The 17,643-nt window shown below is 41.9% G+C and overlaps 1 protein-coding gene across 1 annotated transcript; it reads right to left on the bottom strand.

Annotated features, from left to right (window-relative positions):
* Positions 1-451: 451 nt before the first annotated feature.
* On the bottom strand, positions 452-16,301 carry TNFSF4 (TNF superfamily member 4). The gene is given in 5 exon segments (XM_059674595.1): positions 452-1,122; positions 3,066-3,114; positions 15,732-16,061; positions 16,063-16,239; positions 16,242-16,301. Coding segments are annotated over 5 exon segments (966 nt in total). The 3' UTR covers positions 452-772.
* Between the last annotated feature and the right edge of the window lie 1,342 nt (positions 16,302-17,643).

Raw genomic sequence — 17,643 nt, 5'->3', positions numbered from 1 at the left:
AGCATAAGCTGAAGGGTGCATACATGTTCCATTGACTATCAGTAGCAAAGAATGTGTTTCACTCCCCAGACTCTTTAAATTCTTACTGGATTTTTGAGGGGGGAAATTGCTATTAAGAACATTTGGAGGCTGGGAAAGCAATGTGGTAGAGGAAAAAAAGCCCAGACACAGAGTAATCTTTATCTTCACCAAGTCCTGACAGCTGTTCACAAGTTGGTTTTCCTTCTTAACTGCACCCAGTGAGAGGTATTTAGGCAACATGCAGACTGCAACCCAATCCATCCTGGAGAGGCAGCTGCGGTTGTCAGTGGGTCCACACCACTTCCGGCTGATTCATCGCCCCCTCCTTGGTCATCTTCATTTCGACAGTGCCAGATGCCAGATTTCCAGCAAATGCTCGTCCAGTGTCTTTTTCAATAAAGCAAGTTTATTATGACCATTTCCTGACCAATAGAAACAATTGGTATCATGAAGAAGGGGCACCTATTTTCTTCTTCGGCAGAGGTACCTGACAGGCTTGAGGCAATTGTGAAGGATGAGGGCTAGGTGCTTTAGAAGATTGGAGGATAAATAAAGTTAAATGATACGTAAAATAACTCTTAAATATCCCTGAGTGGGAGTGGGGGAATCTTCTTCTGGTCACATCCTGTGTAGCCAGAGGTGGGGGCTGATCTGGGATGACTCCCCCACTACCAAGGAAGAACCAGTGTCCTGTCCACCCCCATTGTGGCATTCGAGCTTGGTGCCTGGCTTAGGTGTGGCCATCAGGTCCTCATTCAGCACAGAAACTACCGGGATTTTGATGAATGAGAATTAACTCCCCACCATTCACCTGGATGTCTGCACAGGAGGTATTGTGAGTGGTCACATTCAAGTAGACTTTGTCCTTGAAACGCAGAGAGGCCACGATAATGGAGTCAACAAACGTGACCTTGTCATGGGACAAGAGGGGTTTCCGGTTTATCCTGTAATGAAGGCTGAGGCTGAGCTCCTGGGAGAAGTAGCCCTTCAGGGAGATGAGATAAAACCCATCACATGGGATGGGGATTGAGTTGTCTTGTATCTTCATGGTTTCCTCCTTGCTTCGGGATGTGAGGATGAAACCTTTTTCATTGTCACACTCTAAGGAGGGTAGGACAAGAAGAAATAAAAAAAGAATGATTCCTTAGCACAACTTTGGGCAACAACATTCTTACACATCTAGAAACATAAAAAGAGAGCGATAGGAAGAGATTTTGAGAATGAGAGGAAGCGGGCATTGTGCTTTACCCATGGGATGGAAGAGCAGGTAGAGCTAGCACTGGCACCCAAGACAGTTCCTGATGGGGCTGGAACTCAAGAATGGAGAGATTAAAGTCATTGCGGTTGTCACAACAGACCTGCGGCAGGAAATGGAGCTTGGAGGTTTCCCTGATTTTCAGAACAAGGAGGGACTGGCAACCTCAGGGCTTCCTTGTTCAATAGCTCAATAGGAGCAAAGGGTGCCGGGAGGGCCATTGCTTTGAGCTCTTCCCTATTCTCTCTCCACCTGACTGTGAAATGCACATTTTCACATGCCCTGGTACTAGACTTCCCAGCAGCATTTACTACTGGCTTTTACCAGCAGTTGCTGAAACTTAATGATGCCGCTGTGCACAGAGTGTCAGTGGGCTCAGGCTCTGCCCGGAAAGAGGCAGGTGAAAGAGCTGCCAGAACAAAGGCCTGCCTCTCGCTTCTACCTTGTCACCAGCTTTTCCTGGGAGGTGCCTGGGGAAGAGCTGCTTTCACAGGAGGAAGAAGAGGAGGGGGAGGAGGAGGAGAAAGACGACACAGAGTGATGGCTTTGGTACCCTTGTGAGGAGCCATTCCAAGGGTAAGCCAAAAAGCCTTAATTTCTTTTCAATTAGCCCTGATATGGCCAAGCAACCACATCTCAGACTCCCCACTCTGGCCCATGTCCCTTGGTAATAGGAAAGAGTAGGTCCCCACTGCTGCACACACAATCAATAATTCTTGCTCTGAACCAGGCCCATGGGGGCATGCTTGAACTGGAAATGAAGACCTCTTATGGAGGGCAAGATGTACTTCCCTCAGGCTCAGGAGAACTTGATAGTGAATAGCCTTAAAGAAACTACTGGTGGCCCTAACCGGTTTGGCTCAGTGGATAGAGCGTTGGCCTGTGGACTCAAGGGTCCCAGGACTCAAGGGTCCCAGGTTTGATTCCAGTCAAGGGCATGTATCTTGGTTGTGGGCACATCCCCAGTGGGAGGTGTGCAGGAGGCAGCTGATCGATATTTATCTCTCATCAATGTTTCTCTCTATCCCTCTTCCTTCCTCTCTCTAAAAAAATCAATAAAATATATTTTTTTAAAAAGAAACTACTGGTGGGTGTTTTAGTGTTAGTCATGGATCCAAGTCATGCTGTCCTGGTGAAGTATCACCTGGCCTTCACACCTGGGGCCTCCCCCAACTCTCATTAACGTAAAATCTTGACCTATACCAGAATTACTGGCAAAACTAAATAAGTAAAGCCTTAGTTTCCTTACCTTAAAAATAAGAATAATTCCACCCTAGAATTGTTCTCAGTGGTTAGAGTGTCAGCCCACAGACTAAAGGATTACAGGTTTGATTCAGGTCAAGGGCACATAATTCGGTTGCAGGCTTAATCCCTGGCCCCAGTTGGGGGCAGTGCGGGAGGCAATCAATTAATGTGTCTCTCTCACATGGATTTTTCTATCTGTCTCTTCCCCTCCCTTCCACTCTCTCTAAAACTCAGTCGGGGGTTGGGGAATATCTTCGGGTTAGGAGTAACAAAAAAAAAAAAAAAAGAATAATTCCTGCTCAGAGGGTTCCTGGAAGGATTAGTAAGGCATCTAAAGGAATTAAGCACAGATTTGGCAACTAATGACTCCCCTTTTCTTCTTTATACACCTTCTTTGTCTCAAATATAAACAACACGCAAGGTCCAGGTATTCCAGGATTTAATGCTTCCCTAAGAAAGGGTGAGATCTTGTGTTCTGGAGGAAATGAAGAGATTCCGAGGGAAAAATTCTTTTTAAAAAAATCAAACTTTCGACAACACTTACCAGTAAATTGTGCTCCGATACTTTGAATTGGAGGATACTGAGGTGGCACCTGAAGAAAGCAAAGAGATATTTTTAGGAAAATAAAATGGTGAAGAAATGGAATTAACAAGTCATATTCTATGAAACAGAAATGGAGTAGACTAGAGAGGGAGCGACTTGCCAAAGACTTGGGTTTTTTCCATGGAGAATAGACCCAGACTGCCAACCTGCCCGCTGGCCTTTCTGTAACACCCCTTAAGATAAGTTAGGAGTATTCTGCCCTTTCATGCAAGCACCAAGGTCTGTGCTCAGCCCTGCCAAACTCTCCTTTGGTGTGTTGTTTTAGCTCACTGAGTCCCAATTTCTCATTTTGGATAACAGAGCATTTAATAGTCATCTTGTCAAGAAACCCATTCAGTCGCAAAGATCCATCCCCTCCTGAAGAAGGCTGTGCCCGATCCACCTTCCAGAATGCACTGGGAGTGAATTCTGGAAGCTTCCTAGCTCTAATGCAAGTGTAAAAGTGTTTTCAGGGCACACTACCAACTAAAACTAGTGTAATCCTTCAGAGTTTGGTAGATGTGAATATAGTCTATTTTTTACATCGGTTTTCTCCCTTCTCCTTAAAAGCTTGAAAACCTAATTTGAACCCAGAGAGTATTTAACATCAAGAAAGGAGAGAGGAAGCCCAAGGGTAAAATGTCTGCAGTAATTTGATGGGGAAGAGAGCAAAGAAGTTCAATCAGGAGCAAACTATAAAGTATATGAAGCAAAAAAAAAAAAAAGCAAAAGGCAGAATCATGTATAAAGTATATGACTGTGTATTTAAAAAAATAAAAATATGGCTTGCATGGGCATTGACTCTATCTGAAAGGACACACAAAACACTGTTTGCAAGTGTTGCCTCTGGAGAAAGGAACTGGAAGCCTGAAGTCAAGAATGGGAGTGCCCCTTACTTTTCATGGTCGACTTTTTTTCAATTTTGTACCATCTGCTTACATCACCTACTAAAAAGGGAAAGCGAGAAAAGAAAGCGCACTGTCTCTTGTGTCTGCCAAGAACAACAGCTCTCTCCGCAGGATGCTTTTTGGCTGATGGAGGTGTGGGGAGGAATTTGTTTTCATGCCCTGGAGTGTGTAATCCCTGCCTCCCACTCGCTGGCATACAAGTAGCCGCACTCAAGTGGATTCCTCTAGTGACTGCCCACGCGAACGAGGAATCCCCTATTTCCCGTAGAAGTCAAAGCACAAGCCTAACCCAGCCGAAACCAACAGGCCTGGGAGGTAGAAGGGAGAGACTTTTCCAGCCCTGCCAATTCATAATCCCCAGGGGGTGAATAAATGCCCCACTGCTCTCTAAGCCAGCAAGTCAGTCCAGCATGAACGGCCACCTGGCTAAATTCAGAGAGTGCAGGGCTCAGCAAACTGAGTTCTAATGCCAGCCAGGCAGGGATGGTGTCATCATGGGCAAGTTTCACAACTTCTCTAGACATCAGTTTCTCATCTTTAAAAATTACTAGAAGTTCAAGAGATCCCTTTCAGCACTAACCGTCCATGATCCAGGTTTCTGAAGTTGTAACCCTAAGTCAATTTTCATAGAAGAGGAAAAAACAAGGCTTCCTCATCCCCAAACTTACGTCAAGCCCTCTGATCTGAAAGCCCTCATGATTGGATTATTTGACTGGCTATGCAAAAATCTCCACATGGTTTCTGCAGTTCAAGGAAATCTACCACAGTTTTGAAGCGCCCTGATGATGTAAGGGTAGTAGTGACCCAGGGGATGTTCTCTGAGACCAAGAGGCTGAGAGGCAACAAGGAAAGCTCACATGACTTCCTCTCTTGGTTAGAGCTACTGGAACTCCAGACTGAAGCTTTCTGTTCCTTGTCCTGATGGTTACTCAGTGTTAGAAATAGACATATTCTCAGAAGTCTCTAACTAGCATCAGTACCATTAAGTTTAGGCAATGTTGTGAAATAAAATAAATGGTCCTTCTTCTTGCTCCCTGCCCTGCCCTAACTCTTCCCCTCACCCTCCATACCTGATTAACTCATGCGGATAACCCCACTGCCCAGAAATACCCCCACAGTGCCCCATTCAAAGTTCTCCATGGCCCGGCTCCAACCTCCTGGTCAAACTTCATTTCCACACATATCCTTTCTGTGTCTTACATTCTAGCCAACCATTTTCTCTAATCTTTTTGCCCTTGAATAAGCGTGGTAAGATGAGACAGAGAGCATAGCCTTGAGGGTCAGATTCAGTTCAAATTGTGACTTCTCTAATTTTACGAATTTGGAAACATTATGTAGCATTCCTGAGCTTCAGCTCTCATGCCAGTGAAAATAAGGCATATTGTTATTGGAATATTCCCAGGAGATGACTGTGAAGTTTAAATAAGATAGCATATGTGAAAGCACCCAGCAATTTGCCAAGTGCATGGTAAGCTTTAGAAAATACTTGCTTTCTTAGTTCTATCCAACAAGAATGTCCCTTCATCTCTGGTAACTCTGTCATTCCTCGTTTCTTGGCTTCACTTATGACAGCCCTCACACCCAGGAGGGAAGCCTGAGCCCTGAGTGCTCCCTTTGTGCTCTTGTGATGAGTTCATGGTGAGACTACCACCCTGCCAATCTGCTGTGTGTGCCGACTTCTCTCTCCTCTGAGCTTGACACTGAAGTGGACACAAGAATGGAATATTAATAAAATCTACTTAGGGGTTCCTCCTCACTCCAAATTTGAATGGGAGTGGGGGCTACTTGTGTGGTATAATGGAAATCATACGGGAATGGAGGGGTGGAGTTGAAATCTTCCCTTTCTTGGTCTCAACTTATCTATAAAAATACAAGGTTCAACTAGAACATGACTTCTTGTACACTCATGCTTCTGACATGGTCTCATTCAAACATCAGGGCTGTACTCTGATTGTGGTGTGTAGACTGTACTACACAGACAACCATGTAGAGTTGGCTAAGGAGATCTCTGGAGAACTTCGTCAGTGTAGACTGACAGGAGTTTGGAGACAGTGTGGAGTCTTCAGACATTTCCAGATTGAAGAAGCTTTATTGTGTAGCTTGTCCTTGGATGTAGAACTCCTCTGGGACCTTTGATATTTTCTATTTTGTTAGTCTCTGGAGAAGATCTGAGGATTTTTCTTGTGCTGATATATATGTATATAAAAAGACCATGTTTGTGTGTGGGTAAAAAAAAAATCTTCTGATATTTACCCTTATGAAAGTATTTGAGGGTCTAAGATTAATTTGAAGTATTTTCACCATCAGTACTGATCAAGATTAAAATATTGGGTTTTAGATAGTTGTCAAAATATTCAGATATATTTCAAAATACTCCAGAGGTTCTCCAGAGACGATCTCCTCAGCCAGCTCTACATAGTTGTCTGTGTAGTACAATTTGGCCCAACCTTTAGCTGGGCTCTGAAGAGGTGCAATTGACCTGACGGTGGGCAGCAGCCCCAAGGACAAGTACAAAGTAGACAGGTGCTGCAGGAAGAGTCAGAAGTAGGTCCTTTTCTGGCCTCTCACAGTACCTTGAACACTGAGCTGTTGGAGAACAAAACTGGGAAACATCTGATGTTCAGCCTTTACCCAGCAGCCTGTACCATGTTCCCAGGAGCTCATCTTTGGAGAGAGTTTCTAATTCTAACTTACTAGGATGTTGGCAATTATTTTACTCACTTGGCATTTGTCTTGCGGGTAATTCTTGGCAGGAAGGAATGAGCCTCTGGAAGGTATGAAACCAGGGCATGGGCTCTACCTTCACTCTGTGGGCCTTGCCCTTCCTCACTTGATACCCAGCCACAATGTCAAGATGTTAGGTGGGAGAGGGGTAGTGTGGGAGTCAGTGGAGCACGGTGGGGAAACAGATCTGTGATGGGGACTCCCCAGTTCACCATGCCACCTCCACTGGGATGTGAACATCTCCTCCCTGTGCCTTGGCTTCATGTCAGAAGAGACCTGAGAGATCATGAATGCACACCCTCACCACCTCTCAGGGTGCATCTCAAGGAGCCTCTGCAGGGGAAGATGGAATTTTCCATCCTCAGCCATGGCAGTCAGCTGGGAAGCTAGACTCTCATCCTGAGGCATTCGGTGGTGCTCAGCAGAAACAGCCTCCTTACCAAGGGCAAGGCCTTACCTTCTGATCAGGAAAGTTCAGAACCCCACGCAGAGAGGGGACTAGGAAGAACGGGCAAAACTGGTTCTTTGCCCAAGCAGCCTTCCACATTCAGAAAAACCTCATCCCGAAAGTTACATTTCTTAGAAACGAAGATGTGTGGCTCTGAAAACCATGTTGAATAAAGAGTCTATTGGGATCTAATGCCACAAAGAACAGCCATTTTAATTATTATCCCAAACCCTCTCTTTCTCCTTCCCACCCTTCACCATGACTGTCAGCACCTTTCTGCTATAAGCTCTCTCTTAACCTTCATTCTCTTCTCTACTACACAATCCATGCGATATCCTAACATAACCCCCCCTCTCTAAAAACTTCCCTTTTTCTTGTCACAATTACTTAGTAATGGCTACCCCACAGAGAGGACCCTGTCCTCTCTATCTCAGAGAATAAGAACTGCAGGTTCATTGTCTCAGAAGCTTAGCAATTAACAGATTCCTACGAGGGATCTCAGGAATGAACCAAAAGCATCCAACTTTTGCTGTCCTCAAGGGGAAGATTTTCTCATATCTGGGTTTCCCTTTCCACATGAACTGGGGAAGTCCTCAAAGTATACCCACAGAGGCATCTGCCAAAACATTTCTAAGAACTCACTTCCTCACCTTGGTGATTGGGTGCGTCTGCAGCATAACATTCTGTAGCAGCTTAGTTTCTAAGCAACTGGAAGGGTCAGTTACAGTGTACTCACTGTATTATCATACATCTCACCCTGCCTCAATCATAATGGAGTTCAGTTAAGTAAATGTTTGCTGAGCTAAGAGGGATCTTAGCCCCTAAGACTATGCCTGCTCCTTAGTTAGGGACTTCATAATCACATAATATTAGACATTGGCTCTAACCAACACTTTGCTTCTTTTAGTGTCTGCTTTAAACACAGGGTTGGAAACTCTGGGAGGGCAAGAAAGACCATGTCTTGCTCACCATTGTTTCCTCTGTGTCTGACAGGTAATTGACACTCTACAGATACTGTTGGGATAAGTAAATGAATCAATGGTTTATAGTGAGCTGAATAGTGTCTCCTACAAAATTAACATCCACCTGAACTCTGTACATGACTTTATTTGGAAAAGGGGTCTTTGCAGATGTAACATGAGGTCCACTAGATTAGGGCTGACCCTAAATCTGATATAACTTATATCCTTAAAGCAGTGGTTCTCAACCTTCCTAATGCCGCGACCCCTTAATACAGTTCCTCACGTTGTGGTGACCCCCATTTCATTGTTACAAATTGAACATAATTAAAGCATAGTGATTAATCACAAAAACAATATGTAATTATATATGTGTTTTCCGATGGTCTTAGGCAACCCCTGTGAAAGGGTCGTTCGACCCCCAAAGAGGTCTCGACCCACAGGTTGAGAACCGCTACCTTAAAGAAAGGGGAGAAGGCATTATTCGGTGTGGGCCAAGGATGGTGCAGGGCACATGGAGGTCAGCGTCAGTGTTCACAGTAGCCCCAGCCTTCGAATTACTTGCTAGGAGCTGCTTGGTGGTAGCTACTGCCTACACCAGAGCCACTCAGCCCTCATGTTCATCAAGCTCTCTCGCCTGCTGTCTGAGAAGCCAGAAGACAAAGACTCGCTTGTACAGAATTTGCCCACTTTCAGCAACTTGTCCTAGTCTTTTTTTTTTTTTTTTTTAGAAATGGGCTTTGTGATTTTCTTTAAAATATATTTTTATTGACTTCAGAGAGGAAGGGAGAGGGAGAGAGACAGAAATATCAACAATGAGAGAGAATCATTGATAGTCTGCCTCCTGCACACCCTGTACTGGGAATTAAGCCCACAACCTGGGCATGTGCCCTTGACCAGAATCGAACCTGGGACCCTTCAGTCCACAGGCTGACACTCTAACCACTGAACAAAACTGGCTATGGCCCTGCATGACCTTTTTTTTTTCTGCATGACCTTTCAATATGAACCCAGACAAGTCTGTAATGCCTCATGTTTCCTCATTGTAAAACTGCACACAAATATCTATCTTCCTCCGAAGTCATGGTGAAGAAGTAGAAACAAAAGTGGGCAAAACATCTGTAAAAATGAGAGACTGTTTATTACAGGTGACACTCACCCCCTAAAAAAGGCTTTACATTCCTAGTCTTCATCATACCATGTACAGGGTCAGATTAAGATCTTTAGGGACCTTGGAAGCTAAAAACATTAATCAGTCAACACAAATAATTCAAAATATATTTTATATTACTGACCTGTAAAGTAGGTATTTTACAACTTATTTTATAACCCCAAAGGGCTTTTATATTTTTCCTTAATGACTATTTGGATGCTTGTTTATCATTTTTTGTCATGTTCATTGTCAGTTTCCTCCTGACCTTTGTTGAAGAGTTTCTCTGGTTCTCTAGGCTTATGCCCTGGCTACCTACAGGGAAGCCCAGCCCTGAGGGTCCATCATGAAAACTCACTGGACCCCTCTGTTCCCCATATTTGCAATGCAGCAATAAGGGAATGAGACTTTCTAACCACAAGCTCTTATTAAATTAGTATTAGAAGAACTAAAGTGTAGGTCTATTTGTCAATTTTTCTATCAATCAGAATATGTTCTTAAATAGCAGTTACATGTTCTCAAAGTAGAAAAATCAATACAAATTAAAAACCCACCTAAGTTGTATTTCAGAATAAAAGTTCTGCTGAAAAGAAAATAATTAATTACAGTCATCCCCCTTTACCCATTGGGGATATGTTCCAAACAGCCAGGGGATGCCTGAAACCACGGATAGTACCGAATCCCATATATACTATGTTTATCCTATACATACATACCTTTTCATTTAAAGGAAGCACTTTCTGGCTTCTCTTAGGCATAGCAAAAGTTCCAGCATCACTACTCTTGCACTTTGGAGCTATTATTAAGTAAAATAAGGGTGGCTTGAACACAAGCACTGCGATATCTCAACAGTAGGTCTAAAATCCAAGGTGGCAACTGAGTGACTAATAGGCCAGGAGTATCTACAGCTGTGGAGATGCTGGACAAAGGTATGATTCACATCCCAGCTGGGGTTTTTTAATCCTAAAAACTATAGTAAGGAAGTCAAAGTCCATGAAATTAAGGTTAACCCTATGATATGCTTTCTGAGATTTGAGTTATGGTGTGTGTGTGTGTGTGTGTGTGTGTGTGTGTGTACACATGCTACAAGGAAAACATTTCAGTGGTACAGTGCTTAGGGAAGCATGTCCTTGAATAATAACCATCATTTCCAAAGCTCTGTAACACATTTGCTCTTCACAACTACCAAATCCCAATTTTGAAAATGATTAAACTGACGCTCAGGGAATTTCAGGAAATTTACTCAGAGTCACAACATTAAAGACTGAACTGAACCAGAGCCTTGTAATTTCTGGCCCAACATGCTCTCCTCTATACCTCAATGACTTGCTCTAAACTTGGAAATGTTTTGTATTTTTTGTAAGGAAGTGTGTTGATTCCTTCATTTAAAAAAGATATGGATATTGAAAGTATGAGTGGCTACAAACAAAATACACAAGCCGTAGGATGGTATGGAATTCTCTTTCATCCTAATGCAACCATATGTTCCATTTGTGACCATTGATGTGAAATAACCTTTTGTAAGTCAGTTATTTTCACTCATAACAACACTGTACATGGCTCTTCTCACCTAAATTATTCCAGAAGGTTAATGTTAATTTTCCATGGATGCAGACAGAATCCCTGACATGAGTGGAGAGTACAGGTTCTCTGAAAGTAGACACAGAAGTAATTTCTATTAAAAGAAATAGGATTGGAAGGGCAGGTGATTAGCCCCGAGGCAGGACTGGGTCTACTCTGTGCCTATAACGAGGGGCTGAAGTCAGAGAAGTGGAATCGGGAGACTCTATCCCTAAATCTACATTGGGAACTCGTGTGTGTGTGTGTGTGTGTGTGTGTGTGTGTGTGTGTGTGTATGTGTGTTTCCATACTCGGACACATGTGACATTTCCAGCATGAACCCAGTACTAATTTTTCTATCCTATTTTCAACTTGGGTCAGTACTATATCAAAATTTTTCATTTATAAAGTATCAGATGAGGCCTCCCTTGTTCGTCCTCTTATACCTGTTGAGTATTTGGCTTCTCAAAAAAGGTTTTCTTATCTTGACTCCTTGAGAAAAGTGTAGGCTTCATTAAACCATCTGAGAATGGTTAGTTTTATTATAGCGCCCCCTAGTGCTGCATGAGATTAGACTCACTTTCTTTTTTTAAAAAATATATTTTATTGATTTTAAAGAGGCAAGGAGAGGGAGAGAGAGATAGAAACATCAATGATGAGAGAGAATCATTGATTGGCTGCCTCCTGCACACCCCTTATTGGGGATTGAGCCCGCAACTCAAGCATGTGCCCTTGGCCAGAATCGAACCCAGGACCCTTCAGTCCACAGGCTGAAGCTCTATCCATTGAGCCAAATCAGTCAGGGCTAGACTCACTTTCTATCTATAGAAATATGTTGACCACAGAACAGAAGCGAAATTTGGAGAAGCAGCAGTTTGGGTAATTTTTCCTGTTTTTTTGTTTTGTTTTTTGGTGTGTTTTTTTTTGTTTTTTTGTTTTTTGGTTTTTTTGCATGTAATGGAAGGAAGTGTGTTCCCTAGCATGAGTCACAGCCCTTTCAAGCTTTACCTTCCACCATTTTGGCCTAGGAACACTCAACTTCAACCATTTTGAACAATCAACTGAACAAGTACCTAGAAAACCTTCTACCCCCTTCCCAACCACTACCATCCTTCTTATCTACTTAAAGACTTTTTACTCTTCCTTTTAATATCAGCTATAGCATTACCTCCTTCCCAGCTCTTACCCTCTCTAGTTTTCTTAACTGTAAGTAGACTATGTGTAATGCCCGCTCAAAAATGCAATGATTCTATACATTATTATTAGTACCCCCTTTAGAGCTTCCAAATACTTAATGACAAATCAGTTCAATACTTCAGATGTTTCTTTGTTATTACCATGGAATCGCTTATGAAATGTAAATTCATTTGCATTGAAAATCATTTATTTGCATGTCTGGCTTTTTTTTTTTCAAAAAGGAATTTCTAAAACTCTTGTTAGATTACATGGGGATACATTTAAACTGAGTTAATCTGAGACAAGATTTTTCAGGCTAAAAAAAGCGTCTTTTTTCTCCCTTAACAATACAAAAAAAAGTCCAAGTTATAGCCTTCATCAAGAAACTGAATTCTAATCAGATCTGGTCAGCTCACTTTACAGTTTCCTCTACTTCTGTTTTACCCGGCAGTAAGTGTTGAGAATATAAACCTTCAACTGAAATTTGCTAAAGAATTATCACTAAAAGCCTCACATCTATAAATTGCCATGATGAGGGAGATACAAATCTTGGAAGAGCCTAGCTTCAATCATCCAGAGATACACAAATAAAATTTATAAATTATATTTATAAAAATTATATATATAAATGTGTAAGTTATATTTGTAAGTTGAGCTACTTTTCTGCCATTGTTTCAAGCTAAGTAATAGGTAAAACTAGAAGCCTAATACTTTAAATAAATATCCAAAGAGCATGTATTATTTTTGGTGACAGAAGCACTCAGTTTTATAATTTGTACCATAGATATTCTTCTAGCATCCACTTCTTTCCTCCTTCTAAATAGGGTATTTTGCTAACACATAACAGGTTATTTAGATATGTACATAGTATATAAATAAGCATAAATTACAAATATATATGCAAATTTGATTTCCTTCCACCCCTTCTTAAGAACCAGGAAATTCATCTCAGACACAAAAATCTACTAACTTATATTTTGTATTTCTCAAAATCTCATTCCATTCTCTGAATATATGTATAAAGTTCATATTCATAGAATATTGAGCTGGAAGAGATCTTTCTGATCATTTGATCCAATTGCTTACACATGAGAAAATCAAAGCCCAAAGAGGGAAGTGACTTATATGAGAGGGAAAAGTCTATCTTTTATTTTTCTGACATTCCAAAATGAGAACTTGTGCTGTGCACAGAAATCAACCTAATGTCATGGAATGATGAGGGGAAAGTTAATTGCCCAAGGAATTTAATAACTACATCTGTGTTTTACAGAGCCTTTCATATAATCAGTTATTTCATAAGGCTAAAAATTAAATCTAAAATATGAGGGAAATTATGATTATTCTCCAAGTATCTTTTTCCTACAAAAAAAAAAATCCAACTTAACTGGGTGAGTGATGAGTACTCGGCTCACTTGAGATAACACCCAAATGGAAATTCATTGCAATATTACAGATCACTGCAATATTGTTTTATAAAAGTAGAGGGTTTTTGCATCATCATCTAGCCAATGCTTCAACCAAAATTCCAAACAATTTTATCAATGAGTTTAGAAAGTGTCCCTTTTTCAACAGCTACTCTACACCCTTCTCTCTCAATGTCGCCCACTCCCTCTCTCTCTTTCTCTCTCTCTCTCTCTCTCTCTCTCTCTCTCTCTCTCTCTCTCTCTCTCACACACACACACACACACACACACACTGCTACCACCACCATTTCATCAAGTTCCAGGGAGAAATATATATGATCTATTTGTGCTATCTCCCCCTCCCCCCGCAATAAAGTATATGAGATTAAATGTAAGGACCCATTGTGCTGCATCCTATAACAGTATGAGATATTTATGTTAGCTCAAACAGTCTAGCTAGAAATAAGAAAAAATTAAAATTCATATCAAGTCTGTGCCAAAAAATTCCGTATCCAGAGTATATGAGAGCACGTTTCTTGAGCCACCAGCTCTACTGTACCTCCTATGTCTTTGCTTCCATTTCTGCACCAGGATCAAAGAATGCTCCCCATGAATTCTACTGTTCTGGAAACCAGCACTCAGCTTTCCTTCCACGCTCGATCACAGAGCTGCTGGGTGACTTGGCAGAAAAGATCCCTCTCCTTCTCAGCATCCCCTGGGTATTTCTAGTCCAGGGCCACTCTGCCACCAGCGGGCTATATGCATCCATTTCACCTTTGGCTCTCTCCTACTACAGCCCTAGTTGAGTCTTGACTGGAGCCATCTGTCCTGTCTTTTCATCGTCACAGTGTCTGTGACACTGTGGTTATTTGAAAAAGCACTCTCAGGGCTCCCAGACCTGGTGCATGCACTCAGCTGTTCTATTTTTGGTTACGCTCTTTGTTTTCTTCTCGGAAGAGCCTAATTCCGGTCTGCGTCTTAGGCACCCTGCCATGGACACATTGCACCACCCCCACACTCGCGACCCAAATTGCCTATTCTAATTGCACCCAAAGGGTTCTGCAGAGAGAAAGAAAGGCATGATGAGGAGAGGGTGAGTGTGGTGTTCTGCTCGCCAGTCTGCAGACTTGAGCATGACACCTGCTACACTTCTGGAATCGGGGGATGTGAGCCCTCTTTGCAGTACAGTGATCACAACCACACTCTCACCAGCCTCTCTGCACTGAAAACCCCTGTTTCCGGTGGGCAGAGGCAAGCCCAGGCGTCTGCCAGGACTCCACTGGTCTTATCCTAGTTTTGTTTGAGATACTCAGACTCTGACCTGTCCATCAGAAATAAAAGTTCCTATTGTCTAATCTTTACCAGGGACAGACTTTTCTAAACTCAAGCAACCGGCCAGGGAAACAGTATGATCAGACTAGCCTCAACAAGGGAACATGGGCAGACTGTACATTTATTTTCAGTGGAGTTGCCAGCAGTCAAGAACATCCTTCAAGACTGAATAGTATTTGCAGGTCTGAACAAATACATAAGAAAAAAGAAATGTAAAGGGGATCAGAATAAAGAGAAGGGAGATTGCAAGGAATATCTTCATTAGGTGGGGGAAATACTAGAAAGATGCACCCACCACATAATATATTGGATAAAGTATAAAATAGACAAAGTGATGTCTGTACGTTGTAATTGGTAGAGAAAAACTGTGAGAATATCAGGGTAAGTTGTTGGAGTAAATGTTTGGCCATGTGCGCGGATGCACGGAACACACACATCTCTGCCTTTAAAAGAACTATTAGCTACTTAAAAGAACTTACTATTGATACCTTCAGCATTCTTTGCAAAGCAGGAGCAAATGTCCACGAGTGCCTTTGGGTTTTATGAATACAATGGCAAAGTGGAACTGAGCTCATTTTATTTGCTTTTTATATTAATTCCCTGATCAGACGCTAACTAAGAAAATAGGTAAACCAGCTATATCAATGACTCGAAGCTTCAAAGTGACGGCTCATAAAAAAATACCAGTATTCCTGCATTGCCAAGAAAAAGAGAATAATCCAGAAGCAGCGCCCCTGCCCTACCTCCACTGTGCCCCACCATTGCCACTACTGAGAAAAGGGAAGGAAAAAGGAGACCAGAGGGTGTTTAACCACACTTTAAAATTGCTAGGGTGGGGGGGGAGGGGAGAAAAAAACAAACACCTGGACAATTTGGTTATCAGATTCTTTCCAAGTGACCCTTTGCAGCTATTGGAGCTGCCATCAGCGTGAGCTGGTGGCAACAAGGTGCCGGGTGTGCATCTTACCTGAGGAGCATAAAAGTGCAGGCAGATGTAGGTGAGGCACAGGAGCAGCCCCAGCCCCTGGACCACAGAGGCCACCAGCATGAGCTTGTGTGTCTGGAATCTCAGACCTGGCGCGTTTCTCACATTCTCATCCAGGGGCTGGACCCCTTCCATCTTCACAGTCTGGATGCAGCAAAGATGAAAACTGAGCCAAAGGGGGATCTGAGAGAGAATTGAAGTCTCCCCTGCCAAGAAAGGGCTGAAGATAAAACCAGGCGTATCAATCAGCAAATCCACAGAGGTGGCAGGACCAGAGATAAGAGGCAATTGAAAGAGCAGAGCGGACTCTCTTCAGTTTTAATACTGCCGCTTTGCAGCAGGCGGGGAACTTCTTTGTGACTAATCTGAATTTCCCCTTTACTTTCTTTCTTCTTTTTTTCTTCTCTGGGCTAACAGGGAGTTGTTTTTGTGGCATCCCAGTTCTGATTTGAGTGACTGTGAAATGGCAGTCATTGACATGTGCACTTTTCTTAATTTCTCATTGCACCAGTAACCAAACTGTGGGTCACTTATAAAGATAAAAAGCATCATCCGTTGATGTGGAAGCTCGTCTATCCCTCCCCCCAGGTGCCTTAAATCACAGAAAATACTTAAGGAAAATGCTGGAAACTAAGCTTTGAAACCATTCTACAGATTTTAGGGAGAAGCACACACAAATCATTCTCAAAGTGGAAAAAAAGAGAAAAGAAGAAAATAGGATGGTGGATCATGTAGAAATAAAGGAGTGAGATCCTCTAATTGTATTCCATTACAGTGTAATAAATAAGCTAGCATGTAGTGAGCTTCTGTGGTCTTCTTCTCATTTGATCCTTTCGGGTGAAGTTAGCAAACACTTAGATGGTTAATGTTAAGCAAAGTAGAAAAGAAGCAGAAGAGTATCCTGATTTTCCCCCCTTCTGTCCATTTTACTTTCTCCCGAGATGTGCACAAGTGAATGAACGGACTCAAAAAAAGCTTTGAAGGTTGCTCCTTTCTTTGAAGTCAAGGGTGGACTCAGAACTTGGAAAATAAGAGTATTCTATCAATTGACAGACACTACTTACCCTTTACCACTGAAATAAATGGCAAAATCATTTATAATGTCAAGTTCAAACTGACAAATATTTACTGAGTACATAGTAATAAGCTTAGTGCTATCCTGGATGACAAAGGATGATGGGGAGGGGCTGATTAAGACAGAATTCTCTCTTCTGGGACAAATGTGTCCCTCTGAGCTCCCCATTAGTCACTAAACTGCTGTTTAAAGAAAGAAGGGAGGAGGAATATTTTTATAATCAACAATAGGAGTTGTTTTAGGCATTTAGTCTTATAGAAAGTGGATAGGAGACATATTCCAAAGAGAGCTTGTGGGACAAGAAAAGTGCATTTATTTTTCATTATAGTATTAATCAATTAAAATATGATTTAATACCCTCATGATAAACATTATGCCTTGCATTTGGAGGACGCACTGGTTTTCAGAAGTTCAAGTTTTTGCCTGAAAGATAAGGGAACTGAGACACTGTATCATAGATGCCCAGCCAAAACTAAAAATCAAACTTACCTCAAAATGATCATTCCCATGAGCAAAGTATGTGTAATGTGCAGGGTGTGAAGGGGGGAAATGAAATAAAAGTCAGTGCATAGAGCTCAATTTTTGTGTAATTGTTAATAGTGATAGTAAATATTAAAGTTGATAAGTACTTATGCATTTATTTTAAAACACTAAAAGAATCACAGCAAAAAAAAAAAAATTCTTTAAAGCTAAGATGCTATTGGAAACTGATGAAACCAGCTGAAAAAAAAGTGAAAACTATTAGTGCTAAAAACCAAAGAAAATATTTTTAAATGATGGCCAAAGGTTGAAAAAAAATAAAAACACATTTACAAAGTG

This window comes from Myotis daubentonii, chromosome 18 (genome assembly GCF_963259705.1).
Source record: "Myotis daubentonii chromosome 18, mMyoDau2.1, whole genome shotgun sequence".
Classification (NCBI taxonomy): Eukaryota; Metazoa; Chordata; class Mammalia; order Chiroptera; family Vespertilionidae; genus Myotis; species Myotis daubentonii.
This window is presented reverse-complemented; position numbering and strand designations above follow the sequence as displayed.